The 17,450-nt window shown below is 33.5% G+C and overlaps 2 protein-coding genes across 7 annotated transcripts; both read left to right on the top strand.

The window, feature by feature from the left end:
• The first annotated feature begins 402 nt into the window (after window positions 1–402).
• Window positions 403–5,021, top strand: WCRKC2 (WCRKC thioredoxin 2). 4 transcript variants are annotated; one of them, XR_002446044.1, is made up of 6 exons: window positions 403–955; window positions 1,829–1,903; window positions 3,055–3,121; window positions 3,546–3,608; window positions 4,313–4,330; window positions 4,631–4,747. XR_002446044.1 is itself a non-coding variant. In XM_021440513.2 (5 exons), exons 1-5 carry the CDS (start codon window positions 609–611, stop codon window positions 4,733–4,735), a joined length of 612 nt encoding a protein of 203 aa, XP_021296188.1. In that variant the 5' UTR covers window positions 408–608; the 3' UTR covers window positions 4,736–5,021. The 4 variants fall into 4 exon arrangements, 2 of the variants coding, with proteins under 2 accessions (XP_021296189.1, XP_021296188.1); XR_002446043.2 differs by having other exon boundaries at window positions 3,546–3,612; window positions 4,631–4,741; XM_021440513.2 differs by lacking the exon at window positions 3,546–3,608 and having other exon boundaries at window positions 408–955; window positions 4,631–5,021.
• A 4,221-nt stretch (window positions 5,022–9,242) lies between these two features.
• On the top strand, window positions 9,243–17,344 carry PUM4 (pumilio 4). 3 transcript variants are annotated; one of them, XM_021439685.2, is made up of 13 exons: window positions 9,243–9,436; window positions 9,529–9,580; window positions 10,217–10,916; window positions 11,057–11,074; window positions 11,999–12,863; window positions 12,971–13,538; window positions 13,625–13,766; window positions 13,855–13,962; window positions 14,542–14,754; window positions 14,841–14,951; window positions 15,825–16,019; window positions 16,631–16,805; window positions 16,899–17,344. In XM_021439685.2, the coding sequence occupies exons 3-13, from the start codon at window positions 10,227–10,229 to the stop codon at window positions 16,934–16,936; spliced, it is 3,123 nt and encodes a 1,040-aa protein (XP_021295360.1). In that variant the 5' UTR covers window positions 9,243–9,436; window positions 9,529–9,580; window positions 10,217–10,226; the 3' UTR covers window positions 16,937–17,344. The 3 variants fall into 3 exon arrangements, with proteins under 3 accessions (XP_021295360.1, XP_021295361.1, XP_021295362.1); XM_021439686.2 differs by lacking the exon at window positions 9,529–9,580; XM_021439687.2 differs by lacking the exon at window positions 11,057–11,074.
• The last annotated feature ends 106 nt before the right edge of the window (window positions 17,345–17,450 follow it).

Here is a 17,450-nt window from a genome sequence, read left to right as displayed (position 1 = left end):
GACGTTGAAAATCATCAATAATAAGAAAGCTTGTTTTTAAGAAATCTGTATCTGACACACCAGTATGAAACTCTATGCATTGATGGAGAGAACATGAACTGTAAAATAGATTAGATCTGTTTTGTTGGTAGCCCAACTGAGTGAGTTCCAGTTTATGGTTTGGCATATGACACAACTCTTACTTTTCCATGTTTAAATTTCAAAGGATGATTTTGGCCCACAAAAGAAGATCAGAGTTTGTTTTACTTTTGGCCCTTCGTCATGTAAAAAGGGCCCTCTTTTCTCAGGCGTGTCAGAAACAGACAAAGGAAAAGCCCAATCCGACAGCCGAAACAGTTCAATTCAGTGGTCATTGATGTCTGCTCAATCTAACATAGGACACCCACGAACTCTGACGACCTGTCTAAAATATCTTCCTTGAAAATCCTGAACAGTTGGTGGCTCCCAATCCCATCAAGCGGCCCATTCCCTGTTCCTTTTCTCCTGATTCAGTGTTTTAAGGTTTACCGTTGTACCTTTTACATCTTTACCAAATATATTATACTCTCTTTCTTTCAGTTTATAAACAAAAAAAAAAAAGCAAAAAAAAAAAAAAAACATTCCTTGCAATGACTTCTGAATCCTTCACGTTAAGCTTCTCTCCATCCCTGAAAACTCTGCTAAATTCCAAGTTTCCAGGAGACCCTTTGCCTTGTTTCGCAACACCCTTTTTGAAAAATCCATGTTCAAGCTTTGATGGGTTTTCTTTGAAGAGAAAAACGTTGAGTTTTAATGAGAGAATTAATGGGCTCGGAGGAAAATTTGGAATCTTTAATGCTTGGAAAAAAGAAGGGTATTTGGAAGAGTTGGATGATGCGCCATTGGATGTTGAGTTGCAGCAAATTTGCAGTGAGAGTCAGTTTGATAGAGTCATTGCTGAGGCTCAACAACTTGAGGAGTCTTTGATTATACTTTGGTATGTGTGTTTCTGGGTAGGTTATATTATGATTTCTTTGTTTGTTTTGATTTGATATGTTTTTGTTTACTTTTTGTTGTTTGTTGAATTTGGGACTCTTATTGATTTTTGGTCTCTGAGAAATTGAGTTAACTTGGTAGGAAAAGGTCAACACTTAGAGAATCTCATTACTTGAAACCATTTCTCATTCCCATTTGATATTTTGTATTTATGGAGACGCATTGAGCATTGGGTTACACAACTGAGGTAGCCATTCCTTGTCTCATAAACGTCGCCTGCCATTCCCAAGATTGAAACTTGAGACTTCGTGTTGGAGTCTCTAGTTCTAAACGTGAGGTGTCACTTTTGAGACATCTTTTTCCATTTTATGAGATTAATTACTTTTTTGTGGTTTGGTTCCTGAGAAAGTGACGGAAAGGGAACTAGATTATAAGTTGGAGATATTCTGCATTTGGAGACCCATTTATATGACCTAATTTATATGAGACCGGAAACAAGCAGGCTTTTTTAGTTGGTTGTAATTAATTCAAATTGCATGGGGAATTTGTTGATATATTCAATCTTTAGTTCTTGTTTATGATTATGGTGAAGCTTAGATGTAGGTATTAGTGTTCAAAGCAAAATTGTTATCTTAAAACCTACCAATAGGTCTTTTCTTATATGTGTGTGTGTGAGTGGGGGGAGGGGGGGTGTTGAATTTATGTACAAAAAGCTTATTGTGTTTACGGAATGGAGATCAACTTGTTTTATTGTAATATTTTTGTTTTCTAGTGGATATGGGATTAAATGAAGATCATAATGTTTTTTCTTTTACTTCCTTAAATAATGCTTATAGTGAGTTTGATTGTAAAAGAAAGTTTTTCGAACTTTTAGGATGGCAAGCTGGTGCAGAAAATGTATATATTTGAAACCAAAACTGGAAAAGTTGGCAGCTGAATACTATCCAAGGTTAGCCAGTTTTCTTTTTACATCTCTGATCCAATGAAACCTGTGTGTCGCAATGAACTTAGTGTAATTTCCTTGTTATTTCTCAGATCATTCCGGTATATTTTCAGCTTCTTTACTCCATATATTTTTGGTTTATCAACCTTTTTGTTGTCATCAAGTTATTCACCTATCAAAACAGAGTATACATGTTAGAGTTTTTTGCATAAGTCCGTATCTGCCTAGAGATCAACTTCACGCATCTCATTGTGAAATGCATAAGCAACATTCATCAGAGAATGAAATCTCCCAGGTTTGACCTTAATGTGAAAGTAATTAGGGGAACCACATGAATCTTTTATGCCAATTCATTCACACCAAGTCCTCTCTTTGCTCATTTAGTGAAAAAAGACGCTTTTGGATCCTTCCTTGATAATAGCAAACAAAAAAATTCAACATTAGTTAGCAGCTAGTTTGGACAAAATGGACATTTCATGGCATCCATAATCTCGGCTCTTGTCACTAATCCTCCTTGCCACTTATGCTAAAATCTTGACTTGATAGTGGATGCAGCTGAGCAACATCTTTTCAAGTCTCATATCAATTCTTCCTTTGTAAAATAAAGGTTTTGAACTTGGTGCTTTTGATTTATTTAAGCACATCATTCCATTGTTTTCCTTCATCTTATGCAAATGATATTTAACTATGAACCAATGCTCCTTCTCGTTAGAGAGACTCAAAAGCTTGCAATTAGTACTTTCATTATGTTATCTCTGCGGCTGGCTGATGAATCTGGAAACCTTTTTTCCCATTAAAGTATGAGGAGCAGAGTGGGAATCTCCAAGCATCTAACTTGGCTGTTTTAGACTTTTGCATCTTTATACAAATTTGTTGCATGCTGATGCCTTCGATTTGAGTGTTCAATTTGCAGTTTTTAATCCTCAGGATACAGAAATGCTTCTCATTTGACTTTCCATTTATTTGTTGGTCCTGCATTCTTAGATAATCCAATGGCTAAAATTTATGTGAGATTGTTGCCATCATGTTTGTATGTGTATCAAAAAAGTTTATATCTATTTAGTTTTATTTGTTTTGTGAAATTGTTGGTGTATGATATTGAGCCAGCTGGCTTGGTGATTAAGATTAGTAATTTTTCTTTTGAATATTTTGTGTAGATTAAGGTTTTACTGTGTAGATGTAAACACAATTCCATACAACGTTGTTGCTCGTGCTGGAGTTACGGTAAGTGTTCCATAACTCTACAAAGTACAATTGCTTCAGCAATTTGTCAGCTTAATAATTTTATGTTGAACTGTCAAATAGTCAATACGACTATGTGTTTTGTACTTGAATGGCAGCTAATCATTCAATCTTTTGCATAATGTAAGAATATAGAATAGCAATCGCCTGTAATTTTGAAAACATGTTTGCCAAACTTGTGGTTCAGTCTTTTGGGTACAACAACCTAACTAACCCTATATATACTGAGTGGACATTGGCAAGTTGTAGTTTCAATTTTCATATGCTGCCAGATTTACCACTTTGTAGTGTTCTAAATCATTCTGCTTTAGTTCTTCTGTATAGAACGTGATTGAAATAACATTGTGACTGAACTGAACTACTTCCATGTATAATGGCATTCTCTGTCTTCAAATTCTTCTGTCAGGCTGGGACAAGATCTAATTTCTAAACAGGAGTAGTCTGAAGCTGTGACAAAGTTTTTACGGGAGTCAGTATGGTTTTTCCCTCTTTCTATAAGTTCCCATCATTCCTCTCTACGTCTTTCTGATCCTCCCAAACTGGTTTCTCTATCTGCTTCTTAGAAGAGTCGGGACACTTTAGTTGGGATATGAATTGTTAACTTTAAGGCATGCAGAAATGTATTGTGAATCAATTAGCTAAGAAATGAGTAGTAATTGAGATTCCTTCACCTTAAACTGAAGATTCTGCAACTTTCTCTAGTTCTTCTCAAGAATAATTGGGACATCTTTGTCTGTTAGAGACTTATTATCGAATTATTTATTTTTATCATTACACGATAACAGATGGCTTGGTTAGATCCTGGCAATGGCTTGCTGCCTGTGAGCTCTGTTAGTTCCTTTATAGTCTCCACTGGATTAGTATCAATTTCAATGTCATGAAAGCTTAGATTCTAAAGCTGTACATCCTACAACTGTTTTTATACCAGCTCTCAAAGAGACAGGGAAAAATACTAACATTTTAGAAATGATGTTGCAAATACAATGATCTTATTCATATCCTTGAATGCTCTTTGACATTTCCTCATTTTGCTTTTACACTTTCCCGCTATGAGTTTGTAGGATCTTTAGTATTTCCATGCGTGATTTTAATTAGTAATATAGTGATGCAATTATAATTGACTTAATTATACCTTTTTTACATGTTTCAATGCCGTTGACTACAACTCTGCAGAAAATGCCAACTATACAGGTTAGTTTCATTTCTTTGAGAAACATTATTTCTGAGGGTTGTAATTAAGCCAAGTTGAGTTGTGTATGGCTAATCAAGCTGGACATTGTCAACTTACTGCAATATTGGGTCCAACTTGAGTTGCTTGATTTCCAAAGAAAATTTTAAGAAGCAGGTTTCTCAAGGTTGGTTGAATTAATTTGTGAATGATCCCAATCAGCTGCTCAGCCAGCTGACCTTAAGCGGAATTTTGATGTTTTGGTTTGTTTGCAGTCCTAGGTACTTTCTTTTTTGAACTTAATAATGGTGTTTGCATTACAGTTATGGAGGGATAGCAAGAAACAGGCTGAGGTGATTGGTGGCCACAAAGCATATTTGGTTGTTAATGAAGTACGCGAAATGATTGAAAACGAGTGTACCACATGAGTAATAGCACAGCAGGCAACTTTTCATTTTTTATCTAAATATTTCTCCTTTAAAAGGAAATTAAATTTGTAAAATTTTCCTGACAAATTAGATTGGTCAAAAAATCATTGCTAAAGAAAAAGAAAACCAGCATGTTGTTTCCTTAACTATGTAACTGTTATACTTGCAACAGAGAAAGTTGCTGTCAAGAAGCAATAATAAAGAGAATTTTGACTCAGAAACTTCAATTGTGATTTATCTCTGTATGTCTTGAAATATAATGCCATGGCAATGCTCTTTGTTCTGCTGTCATATGAGAAGGCAATGTTACCAAACCTCTGTGTAGTTCTACTGTAACTTCTCTAGCATTAACAATGAAAAAAATATCTAAAAGGGGGTGAATTGAATTTTTAAAAATTCTTTTCAACAAATTTAAACTTTTTATGAAGACAAATTTGAAAACAAGTTTCTCAAATTTGTTTTCAATTTAAAACATATCAAAAGTAATTTAAGCAAAGTAATGACCAAACAAATTGAAAATAAATTTTCAAAGTCTTTAAAGCAAAATGCACTAGTGTAAAATTTTCACAAACTTCCAATCAAGTCAAGCTAAAAATAATTTTCATAAATTGATTTTCTATCAAAGTGTGTCAATAATAAGTTGAAGAATAAGTTAAAAAATAAACAAGTTAAGAAAAAATTTGATAAATTTTTTAATGTAAATGCATAAATTCAAAAAGTAAAAAATAAAGAAAGAATATACAATATGTTTATAGAAATTTAACTTTTTTACCTACGTTCTCTTCCTTAACTCACTAAAGAATTTCAAATTTACTTTGAAAAGTCCTTTTTAAAATTCAAGCATAACCTTTACAATGACTTTCAAGAATCAAGCACAATCTCTCAATATACTATTTTTTATGGATCAAGCATAACATTCACAATGCCTTTTAAAGACTAAGACACAACTCTTTTCTCTCTTACAATTTTGAATAGCAAAAATACCTTTTGAAAGTGGGTTTTGCCAAGTAAATACAATGTAGGAAGAGTATGATGAGTATAAAAATGATTACAGAAAAAAAGAATGAAGACATAAAAGAATTATAGCACAAGAAAGCTTAATAGCTCGGTGGAAGAATGTGAATTACTTGCTTTAGCTTGGTTTCTCTTTTTTTTTCTTCTTTTTCTTGATATAATTTGATTTTTGATAAAATAATGTTTTTCTTCCCTCTTCTAATCTTGCAAATGTGTTGGAGAAGTCTTTTTTATAATTGGAGAAGTTTTGGAACCGTTGAAGAAGGTTTGGTGAAGAAAATAGTGGTTTTTCGATAGATTTTCATTTGTAACAACTAGTTCTAAACCACATATATCGATACATTTTAAAATGTATCCATACATTTAGAAATATATTCATACATTTAGAAATGTATTCGTACATTTTGGGCAAAACCATTTTATTTTAAATGAATTGACACTTTTGACTAAAGTATCGATACTTGTAGCTTAAACAATAGAAAATTTTTCTTTTTGAATCCAATTTAATGCCAAATATTTAAACATTTCAAAATCAAATGCAATGGATGTTTAAAACTAATCTAAACAAGTTTAAAAGCCATTCAAAGAAGTTCAAAAATCATTAAAGCAATTTTCAAAACTTATTTAAGTAATTTTGAAACCTTTCACATGAAAACACTTAGACACTTCAAAACTTATTTAAAAAAATTTAAAAATTATTCAAACAAATTCAAAAACTCATTCAAATAACTTTAAAAATTATTCAAATAAATTCAAAGATCATTTAAGCAGTGTTGATTATTTTTCATATGGAAATACTTATACACTTCAAAAGCAGATGTATGAGAGTTTTTAACATTAATAAATTAAGTTCAAAAACATTTTCAAACAATTTCAAAAATCATTCAAACAAGTTCAAGGATTACTCAAAGAAGTTCAAAGATCATTGAAGTAATTTTGATCACTTTTATCATTTCAAAACTATAATAATTTTAAACTTGATAAAGCTATCAACATCATAGAATAATAAATCTTGAAATTCCAGAAGAAGATTATCATAAGGTTCTAATTTATTATCCAACAAGAAACTGTTATTGGCACCTTACAAAAAAAAAAAAAACCCTTTATTGGCCATGTAGTTTGCTACTCTGTTGCCTTCACTAAAGACATGACATGTGATTACCTCTAACAGTCTGTGAATGAGCTGTTAAATTGACTGAATCAAGTCTGGGTTTGAACAAGGAAGGGGAGATAATGCCTTTATAGCCTGAACCACCATCTTGTTATCAATTGGGAGATCAATTCTCCTATATCCCAAGTCCCATGCTAACTTGAACCTTTCATGAACATCCCAAAGCTTTGCCCTTTTAGCTGTGCGTTTTCCTAACTTTAAGTGAGAAGCCTCTTTTCCATTCACCTTGTGCATATCTTATAGCTTTTCCTGCTATTGCCATTTGAAGACATTGATGAATGCCCCATCAATATTTACGATAACAAACAGATGGTCCTCGTAGCATGCACATCTTAAGTTCAAACCTGAATGAAACACAATCGGCTCGCCATAGTAATATTCTTATTTTCAAATATGAATAGATTTCTCCATTTCCATAGAAGCCAACTTGCAACACCAAATGTTTTGCTCCAAGGAAAACCATTCACTAATTTTTATTATGCTTTAAATTGGCAAAAAGCTGATCAAACAAAGAGAGCGAATGGAATCTACCTTACTGATTTTGTGGCAACAATCGTATCCATAATGCTTAAGCCAAAAGACAATCCCTTGTAGCATGAATAATCGATTCTTCCTCCAAGTTAAATAATGGGCATAAGGTCCTTTTTACTCTCTTTCTCTATTTTTTAGCAAATTGCTATGTGTGTGTATATATATATATATATAAAGAAAGGTACGGATCTTTTTAAAATCCTTCCAACTCCATATTAAGCTCTATATATCATTACCATTAGCAATATTCAATATAATCGAACCTCTTGATCTTTCATAAGTTGATGAAATAATAAATAGTCTCAAGGATGAGGATGCCCAGTAAGGTTTATCTAACATATCATAATGGATAATGACATGATATACTGATGTAGTACCATGCAGTATTTTTCACCATTTATGTTAACAACATGTCAATGCCACATAAACATAGAATGAGAAATATTATTTTGACTAATGATAATTAGTTAACTATTAATTATAAGAGTTTATTTTATTAAATTTAATCAAATCTTTATACTTTTATTTTGAGTTAAATAAGCTTTTATAATTAACAGTTAAATGGCTGTTAATCAAAATACCACTTTTTATTTTATGTCACATGGTGCTAATGTGACATACTGTCATATCATAATTGATAATGATATGACATGCTGTTGGCATTTTGCATCCTCCACATTAATGTCACGTGGATATAGAATGACAAATGTCATAGGGATCTAAGGGAGCGTAGGGTGGTAGTTCGATATAAAAGACATCGTCGATTGGCTTGAGAGAAAGAACATAATGAAAAATTGAATATTTTAGACATTTCATATTTAATATTAACATCGTTTAGATATTTGGAGTGAAGTGTAAATTTGTATAATTTCTATTAAAACTTGTTAGTGTGGGTATTTTATCTAAAATCAAATAAATTCATATAATAAAAGAACAACTTCCAAACTTTATATAATAGTAATAGTTTTAAATTTTTATTGATTTAATAAGTAATAATGTTTCAATTCTCTAAGAAAGTAGAAAAAAGAGGAAACGATGTATTTGATATTAAAATTCTTAGCAAAAAGGAGAAAAAATCTTTAAATGGTAATTGAAAAAACTTTAAATTTTTAATTTTTTTCTCCTAATCTTTGTAAAAACAAAAAAAAAATTAGATTTTACTATTTGTTACTAGTTTTTTCCCTTTTTTTTAATAATCTTTGTAAAAATAGGTAGAAAAGTGTTAGAAAAAGGATTTGCAAAAGAAGGGAGAGGAGGGGGAAATTATTTCTTGAAAAGTGGATGTGTTTTTTTTAAAAAAAAAACTTTTTTTAAAATTTTGTTTTTAAATACTAATTTTTATTTTTAAAAATTAAATAAATTAAAAAGAATTAAGTCAAATAAACACTTAATATAAAAATTTAAAATTTACTTAAATGCAATAAAAAAATAAACACTTATATGACTTGAATGAAAGATCATGACTAATTTGATGTAGTGATAGACCATCGTCTATTTTCTCTGTATGCGTTATATATATATTATATTATATTATAGAGTATGTAGTATATACCCTAATTCTCCTTTCAACCCTTTACCCTAACGTCATTGAAATAATAATAATAACAAAATAAAAATCAACTACTTACTTAGCAATTAACGTCCATGCACGTAATCACCGTCCATCACCGTCCATTCTTAATCCAACGTCTCATATGACCTCATTCTCGGCCCCACTTCCTCTCTCTTGTTTTCTTTCCCCTTTTATTTTGTACTTATTTAAAGTTTTCCTAATAAATTGAAATAGAAAAAAAAAAAAACGGCCGTTTCGAAAGAATCCGAGAGAAGACATTACGCGATCTCCAACTTCCATACCTCGCCTCCCTCTTTGTTAATTTTTTTTCCCAACTTTTGAAAATAATTATTATTTTCGATCCCCAATTTTTTTTTGGTTTAAAGAATTCAATAAAAGAAAAAAAGGGAAAGAGCATTGATCTTCAAGCACTGTAAGTTTATTTTAATTGACGTCGTTTTAAGCGTAATTCAATAATAGAAATTAATATTGTTGCTGAGTTTTTTTTTTTGGTTTGAGTTTCAGGGTGTTTGATTTTGGTGCTTCGTTGTTTATTGATGCGGGGATTTGCCTGAAGGTGTCTTTTTTTTTTTTTTTAAATTTTTACATTTTCTATTGAAATTCAATGTTTTATAAAGCTATGTGGTTGATGAGAAAATACCATGGGGATTTTTTTGAAATTTTGGGTGTTTTTTTTGTTGAATTAAATGTTCAGTAATGTGGTTAGTTGCTGAAGACATACTCTGGGGTTTTTTTCTTTAATTTCAATTTTTTGTTTTATAATTTTAATGTTCAATTATGCTGAAGCTGGGACTTTTTTAGAAAAAAATTATTGTTATATTGAATTTTAATGGTCAATTATGCTCTGTTTCTTTGCTAAAAATGGGATTTTTTTTAATATGTTTATTTTTTCCTGATGATGGGACTTTTTCTGTAATAAGTTGTTTCTTTTCTAAATTGAATTTTAATTTTCATTGATTGTCTGTTTGCTTGCTGAGAAAATACTGAAAAGAGTAGAAAAAAAAAGGCACTGATTTGTCAGTATGAAACCACTTTTATTTTGTGACGTTCGGTATCTTTAAACACAAAATCCATTATTAAATGCTTTAGTAAATGAAGAAGAATTAAATAAAACTTAAGACTTTGCATGATGGGTTTTGATTATCCTGGAATTTAGCTTATATTTTATTTATTTGTTATTTTGTGGATGTAGGCTTTTGGGGATGGTTACAGGCAGTAACATAGATATGCTACCAACTATAGATAATGGTTTAGAAAGACATGGTGGGAATTTGGAAGATAGTTTCACTGAGCTAGAATTGATTTTGCAAGCACATCGTAATCAACAATTTGTGGTTCGTGAAAGGGATCTTAATATATATAGGAGTGGCAGTGCTCCACCCACAGTTGAGGGATCCTTGAGTGCTGTTGGTAGTCTTTTTGCTAATCCTGATTTTGGAGACATTAATGGCATAACTGGTGTTGGTGGTAGTAGTAGTAGTAGCAATAATGGAATGCTGTCTGAAGATGAGATACGCTCACACCCTGCATATCTTTCATATTATTACTCACATGAAAACATAAATCCAAGGCTGCCTCCACCGTTGTTATCAAAAGAGGATTGGCGTGTTGCACAAAGGTTTCAGGCTAGTGGGTCTTCCCTTGGGAACATTGGGGACTGGAGAAAGAAGAAGTTGGTTGATGGCGGTGATAGTTCGTCCTTATTTTCAATGCAGCCAGGTCTTTCTGTACAACAAGAACAAAATGATTTGATGGAACTGAGGAATACCAATGCAAGGAATACATCTAGAAAAATGTCAGCTGAGTGGCTTGATAGAGGTTCAGATGGTTTGGTTGGGCTGTCTGGTACTGGGCTTGGTGCAAGGAGGAAGAGTTTTGCTGACATTCTTCAGGTGATGTAGCCTCCCGTTCAATTGATGAGTTTGTAGGTTGTATTTTTTTTTTCTTTTAACCTCATTGCAACATTATTGGTTTTAATGTCTCTGTACTGATATGGGTTGTTCTGTCCTGTTTTTTTTATGATTCATGCCAGTATAAATTTTCCATAGAGGTGATTTCCAATTTCTTTTCCCTCTTTTGCTTTGGTTAATATATTTTTTTTCTTGCATTTATTTTTTTGGTGGGGTGGTGTGAAAAGAAGATTTTTATTTTGATTGTAGATGTGCCTTTGAATCATTGGGCCGAGTTCTTTAAATATCTCATATTGTTGGTTATATTAGGTTGAAGACTCTCCTACTTGTTTCTCAACTTGTTTACAGTTTCCATCCAGCATCTACCAATTTGCTTTTTCTTTCCTATCCTTTAATCCTTTTTGTTTTTGTTGGACATATCTTCTTATTCACTAACGCTATTTACTCAGCTCACTTTCTAGATCTAACTTCCAAGATTCCTGGGAATTTCTGGGTACTTTACTATGTATTTCTTTTGCATGGTGAATCTGTGGGATGCTCTTCTCCATTTTCTTTTCTTGTCTTTCATGCTATAGGGATTTTCACAAAATGCAATTAGAGGGAATTATATGACTATGGCTATAAGGATTTTCATGAAAATTGTATAATACAACAATTTAATGATGTACTTGTGACCTTGGTATGATGATCCAAATAATTGGTGCAAAGAGAAAAAGGGTATCAAGGTTCAGCTTTTTAGATTATTTTCTTCTTCCCTTCAAAATAATTCTTCTGCAGCATTTATATTGGAACGCATTCAATTATTTTGAAGTTTTGGATAATCAATTACAGTTATTTCCTGCCTTGAAGTTCTCGTGTTTGTTTTGTAATGATGCATGTTTATCTTATTTGTAACACTTTTAGTATCCGCATTACTTTTATTGTTATGCTTGAAACATCTTAACATTGCTTAACACTAAACAATGTGATCTAATTCGAATGAATGTGGATCATTGATTAAGTGAAATACCATTTGTTTAATTTAACTTGTTCTGTCGTACAGCTGACATGATTATCTTGTGCAGGATGGACTTGATCGACCTGCCACCTTATCAGGCCATCTGTCACGGCCATCAAGTCGCAATGCTTTTAGTGATATGTTGGATGCAGCTAGCATTGCTGATCCCGGTCCACCAGGTTTTCATAATGCAGCAGAGTCCATAGAGAGCTTGCCTGCTGGGGTAACTCATCCAGGTGTGGTAGGAGTTCAGAGCCATGGTAAAACTACTTCTCACTCTTTTGCATCTGCTGTAGGTTCATCATTATCGAGGAGTACAACTCCTGAACCATATTTAGTTGGGAGGTCTTCTGGTTCCGGACTTCCTCCTGTTGGGAGCAAGGTTGGCCCTGCAGAAAAAAGGAACATCATTGGATCTAATGTCCAAAATGGGCATTCTTCTGCTGTGACTGAACTTGCTGAAATTGGAGCTACATTATCTGGGTTGACCTTATCGAAAACTAGACATGCAGATGAGAATAGTTATATGCGGTCTCAGCTTCAGGCTGATCTGGATAATCAGCTGGATTTTTCATTCAATATGCCCAATGGTCATAATCAGAGTTTGCAGCAGCAATTCATTGACAAGTCCAGTGCTGAAAAGCTTGCATCTCCTACCAACTATATTGACTTGGCAAGGAAAAAGGGAATTGCACCTAATATTAATGCTTCTAATATTAGTTCCAATGGACAAGTCAGCATCCCCAAAAGAACTTCCTCTTCAGCCGATCTTTACGCAAAAGTGCATCGTTCAGGACTTGGAAGTTTGGAAGTATCTGATGTTGGCCATCCCAATGTGAATCTTGCGAACACAGATTTCATTGGCCAACTACCCGGTGCTTATTCTATTAACCAGACGTTGAATTCAGCGATTAAGAACCATTTAAATGCAGGTATTGTATCTTCTGGAAGCTTGTATATCTTTTTTGTTGGCATTGATCAGTTTATACATTTTTCTCTGTAACTTTTGTTGCTGTTGTCATTCTGTTTATTTTTGTAGGTTCCCCTTTGACCGGTACTGGGGATAGGCAAAGTTTAAATAGAGCTGGAAATCAAGTGGCTGACCTTCTTTCTCCAATTATGGATCCTCATTATATCCAGTACTTGCAAAGAACTTCTCAATATGGGGCACGAGCTGCAGCTAGCCCTGATTCTCTGCTTTCTGGGAACTATGTTGGTACTCTGCACGGGGATTTGGATGGCCTTCAAAAAGCATACCTTGAGGCAATATTAGCTCAACAGAAGCAGCAGCATGAACTGCCACTTTTAGGTAAAGCTGGTGGTCTGAATCATGGCTATTATAGGAATCCCTCGTATGGTCTTGGCATGCCGTATGCTGGAAATTCAATGGCAAATTCTGTTCTCCCCTCTATTGGTTCTGGAAGTATACAGAATGATAGAACTGCACGTTTTAATTCAATGATGAGAACCTCAACAGGAGCATGGCCCTCAGATATTGGTAATAATGTGGATGGAAGATACATATCATCTTTATTAGATGAATTTAAGAACAACAAGACTAGGTGTTTTGAACTCTTAGATATCATTGATCATGTTGTTGAATTCAGGTAGTGTCATGGTGCTATCTTTTATGTTATGTGCCCAGCACTCATGTGTGTAATGTACTGAATCTAATCGCTATTGTATGATGCAGTACGGATCAGTATGGTAGTCGCTTTATTCAGCAGAAATTAGAAACTGCCACAGAGGAAGAGAAGACCAAAATATTTCCTGAGATTATTCCCCATGCTCGCGCTTTGATGACTGATGTCTTTGGAAATTATGTCATACAGAAAGTATATACATCATCACTTATTTCAATTAGTCAATCATCCTGTTTATATAGTTATAATTGCTAGCCTAATTGTTGAGCTGGATTTGCAGTTTTTTGAGCATGGTACAGAAAGTCAAAGAGCAGAGTTAGCCAGTGAACTTACTGGTCATGTGTTGCCTCTCAGCCTTCAAATGTATGGTTGCAGAGTGATTCAGAAGGTGCATGAACTGTGTTTCCCTATCTTTCTTATATATATATATATAAAATTTCCATGCTATATTGATCATTTTTGAGTATCAATAGCCTCCATCCTATACTGGAGTCACTTTCTATTAGATTGCCTGGCTTAGTAGCACTTTTACATGCTGCATGAAAATATTTTAATCATCCAATTTATAATAGTTATGGCTGTTTTGTTGTTTGGAGCACTTGAGTATGCACAAGAATCCTCAACTGTTACCAGAAGTGATGAATTAGCTATTTGCTGAAGAATTGTCATGTAGAGGGGTGGTAGTATATGTAGGAAGTGCATTTCATGCAAGTGCCTTTACCAAAACATTTTACTTATTTATGGCAATCTAAGGACTTAATGTTGACAAATGATCTGATAATGATATGAGATGGAGTCATGTCTTATCAGGATGGTCCGCAAAGTTAAAGTGAATTGCTTGTATATCTTTTGGGTTTGAGGGGGTTATATTATGAGGATGGTCAAAGTTAAAGTGAATTGCTAGTATATCTTTTGGGTTTGAGGGGGTTATATTAGCCTCTTATTGCAAGAAATCTGATGACCACAGGCTTTGGAAGTTGTTGGTGTGGATCAGCAGACTGGAATGGTGGCAGAGCTTGATGGTTCAATCATGAAATGTGTTCGTGATCAGAATGGTAATCATGTTATTCAGAAGTGTATAGAGTGTGTCCCTCAGAATCGAATTCAGTTTATCATATCTGCTTTCCATGGCCAAGTTGTCGCTCTTTCTACCCACCCTTATGGTTGTCGTGTCATTCAGGTTTGAAATTTACTGATCATTCCCTTTCATTGCTGGGGATATGACATTTACTTATATTAATTTTCACTCACTATTAATGCTGATAGAGGGTTCTGGAACATTGCGATGATGTAAAAACCCAACAAATTATTATGGATGAGATCATGCTATCTGTATGCACTCTGGCACAAGATCAATATGGGAACTATGTTATTCAGGTATCTAAGCTTCCCTTTTGAATTCAGTCTATTTCTACTTTTCATTTGGGAAATGTGATCTAATTTATCTGCTATCAGAAAAATGGAGCTTACCCTGTTTTCTACAATGTTCTCTCAAGTTAATTGCTTTATCTGTTTTTGCATATATATTGCTAATCCTAATATGCTCTGAGAATCAGTTTGTAATTAGTAGACTTTTCTTTCTTTGAATATTTTTAGACATCAAACTTCTTCGTCTTGGTTTCCAGATCAGATATCACCTACTCCTTCTTTCCCTTTCCCCATCCCCAAAAGTATCATTCAGAAGTTCTCTATATTCACATTTCTGCCTATGCAAAAAGTATTAAATGCTTGTGTACGTGAATTTGTTTTGCCTGGAGGATGATATTGAATCACATGGGAGGCATATTTGTTTCTGCTTGGCTATCATTAGATTTATACAAGATACTCTCCGTTAGCAATACACTCTAGTGTATGACTATGTATTGGAATTCATGCGTCTGACATATATTTTACTGCACAGAACCTTAGTACCCAAGTCCTAGTAGTTCTTTTGTGAACAATTTGTTAAATTCTTGCTGGATTATATTTAGTTTGTCATTAATTCTTTTCTTTTATGTTGGTTTGTTAAAGTGTCTTATCTTCACTTTGGATTGTCTTGAAACTGTGCCAGGAACGAGGTTTCGGAAAAGCTGATGTATGCTTGGTTTCATGCTAAAATCACTTTTTATTGTGGCAGAAGTTATTTCTTCTAATTTTCTTTTACCAGTTGCTTGTTGCTCTAGCTGCATTTTGCCAATATATGTCCTATTTTGATCATCCATGTTATTGTATTAATTATGTGTCCTTGACATGTCTATTTATGTGTGGTAGCATGTTCTTGAACATGGTAAACCACATGAGCGATCTGCTATTATCAGCAAGCTTGCAGGACAAATCGTGAAGATGAGTCAGCAGAAATTCGCTTCTAATGTTGTTGAGAAGTGCTTGACTTTTGGTGAGCCTGAGGAACGTCAAATTTTGGTGAACGAGATGCTTGGTTCTACTGATGAAAACGAGCCATTGCAGGTCTGTCACAATAGTAATTTCCTTTTCCACATGCAAATAGTGATATATGTATGTATTTGTGTACGCATTTTCTCCAAGTATTTTTTATTTTTTCACATCAAATAGTTTTTCTTTTTTTGGTGTAGCCATAATGAGAGATTATATTTTAATGGTGAAGATCTTCTGTCTTTGTTTTTTAATCAAATCAATGCAATAACTATCTTAGCAAGAAACATGAAAATGGTGTAGAAAATGTTGAAATATGATTATCATCCTAGAAAAGATGGTGTGCAGAATACTCAGTTTCTCCTGAGACCCACCAGAGTGCATTTTTACACTTTTTTTTTTTCATTCCCTACACCTAAGTTTTTCCTTTATATTTTGTCTTGCTGTATTACTAATGCAAATTCTTGGGTATTATAACCATGTACTTGCATGAATATGTGCTAAAAATATCAGGTGTCCCTAGCCTAGGCCTCATATATTCTGATACTATTGCAGATCAATAGCCAATATGTTCTTCATTTGAACCATCACTAAAACTCTGTGATTGTTAGTTTTCTCGGAACTTCTGTTTCAGTTCTTAATTTGCATTTGCCAAATACTGAAATTTGTGGAATTGAAAACTGCAGGCAATGATGAAGGATCAATTTGGAAACTACGTTGTGCAAAAGGTTCTTGAAACTTGTGATGATCAGAATCTTGAGTTGATTCTTTCTCGAATCAAGGTACATTTAAATGCCCTGAAGAGGTACACTTACGGCAAACATATCGTTTCACGTGTTGAGAAGCTTATTGCAACTGGAGGTAAGTTTCCCTTACCTTTTGTTTTATAATTACCAGCCTAGCCTTATTAGTGACTGATGCCAACTTATATAAACCTGAAAATATTGATTGCAGAAAGGCGCATAGGATTGCTTTCGTCGTTGGCCTCCTGAATAATCCATGTATAAAAGCATATATGGCACTCTACTTTTTCTGTGCTGCCACGACAAGACTGGAAATAGATGCAAATTGTACAGCTGACATGGAGGGTGAGTCAAAAACAAAAAAGTTGTAGATAAACACCAATCTAGTAGTAGTAGGTCTGCAGAATAAGATGATGCCTTGTCAATATTTAATTGTATATTCAAAGAAGACTTGTTGTAGGGAAGGTTGTGTTGGTTGGATGAACAAGAGCAGAGCAGAGGATGAGTTATAATTTTGGTATCCATTCTGGAAGTGAATATATATATATATAGATTGTAAAGCAGAAGCTATGGATGTAAATGCTTAGAGTGAGTTGCAATCAATGTTGAGAATTTTTGCTTGCATTTATTATGTAAATATACCTCATATTCTTATCTCTTGCTAGACTTGTTATGTGATGAAAAATTTTCCCAATAATGCCTGTTATGGGGATTTTGACATATTTATAAACATGAATGTTACACATTCTGTCAAGATATTAGA

The sequence above is a fragment of the Theobroma umbraticum genome, unplaced genomic scaffold (genome assembly GCF_002168275.2).
Source record: "Theobroma umbraticum cultivar Fairchild unplaced genomic scaffold, ASM216827v3 scaffold_81.0, whole genome shotgun sequence".
NCBI lineage: Eukaryota > Viridiplantae > Streptophyta > Magnoliopsida > Malvales > Malvaceae > Theobroma > Theobroma umbraticum.
This window is presented reverse-complemented; position numbering and strand designations above follow the sequence as displayed.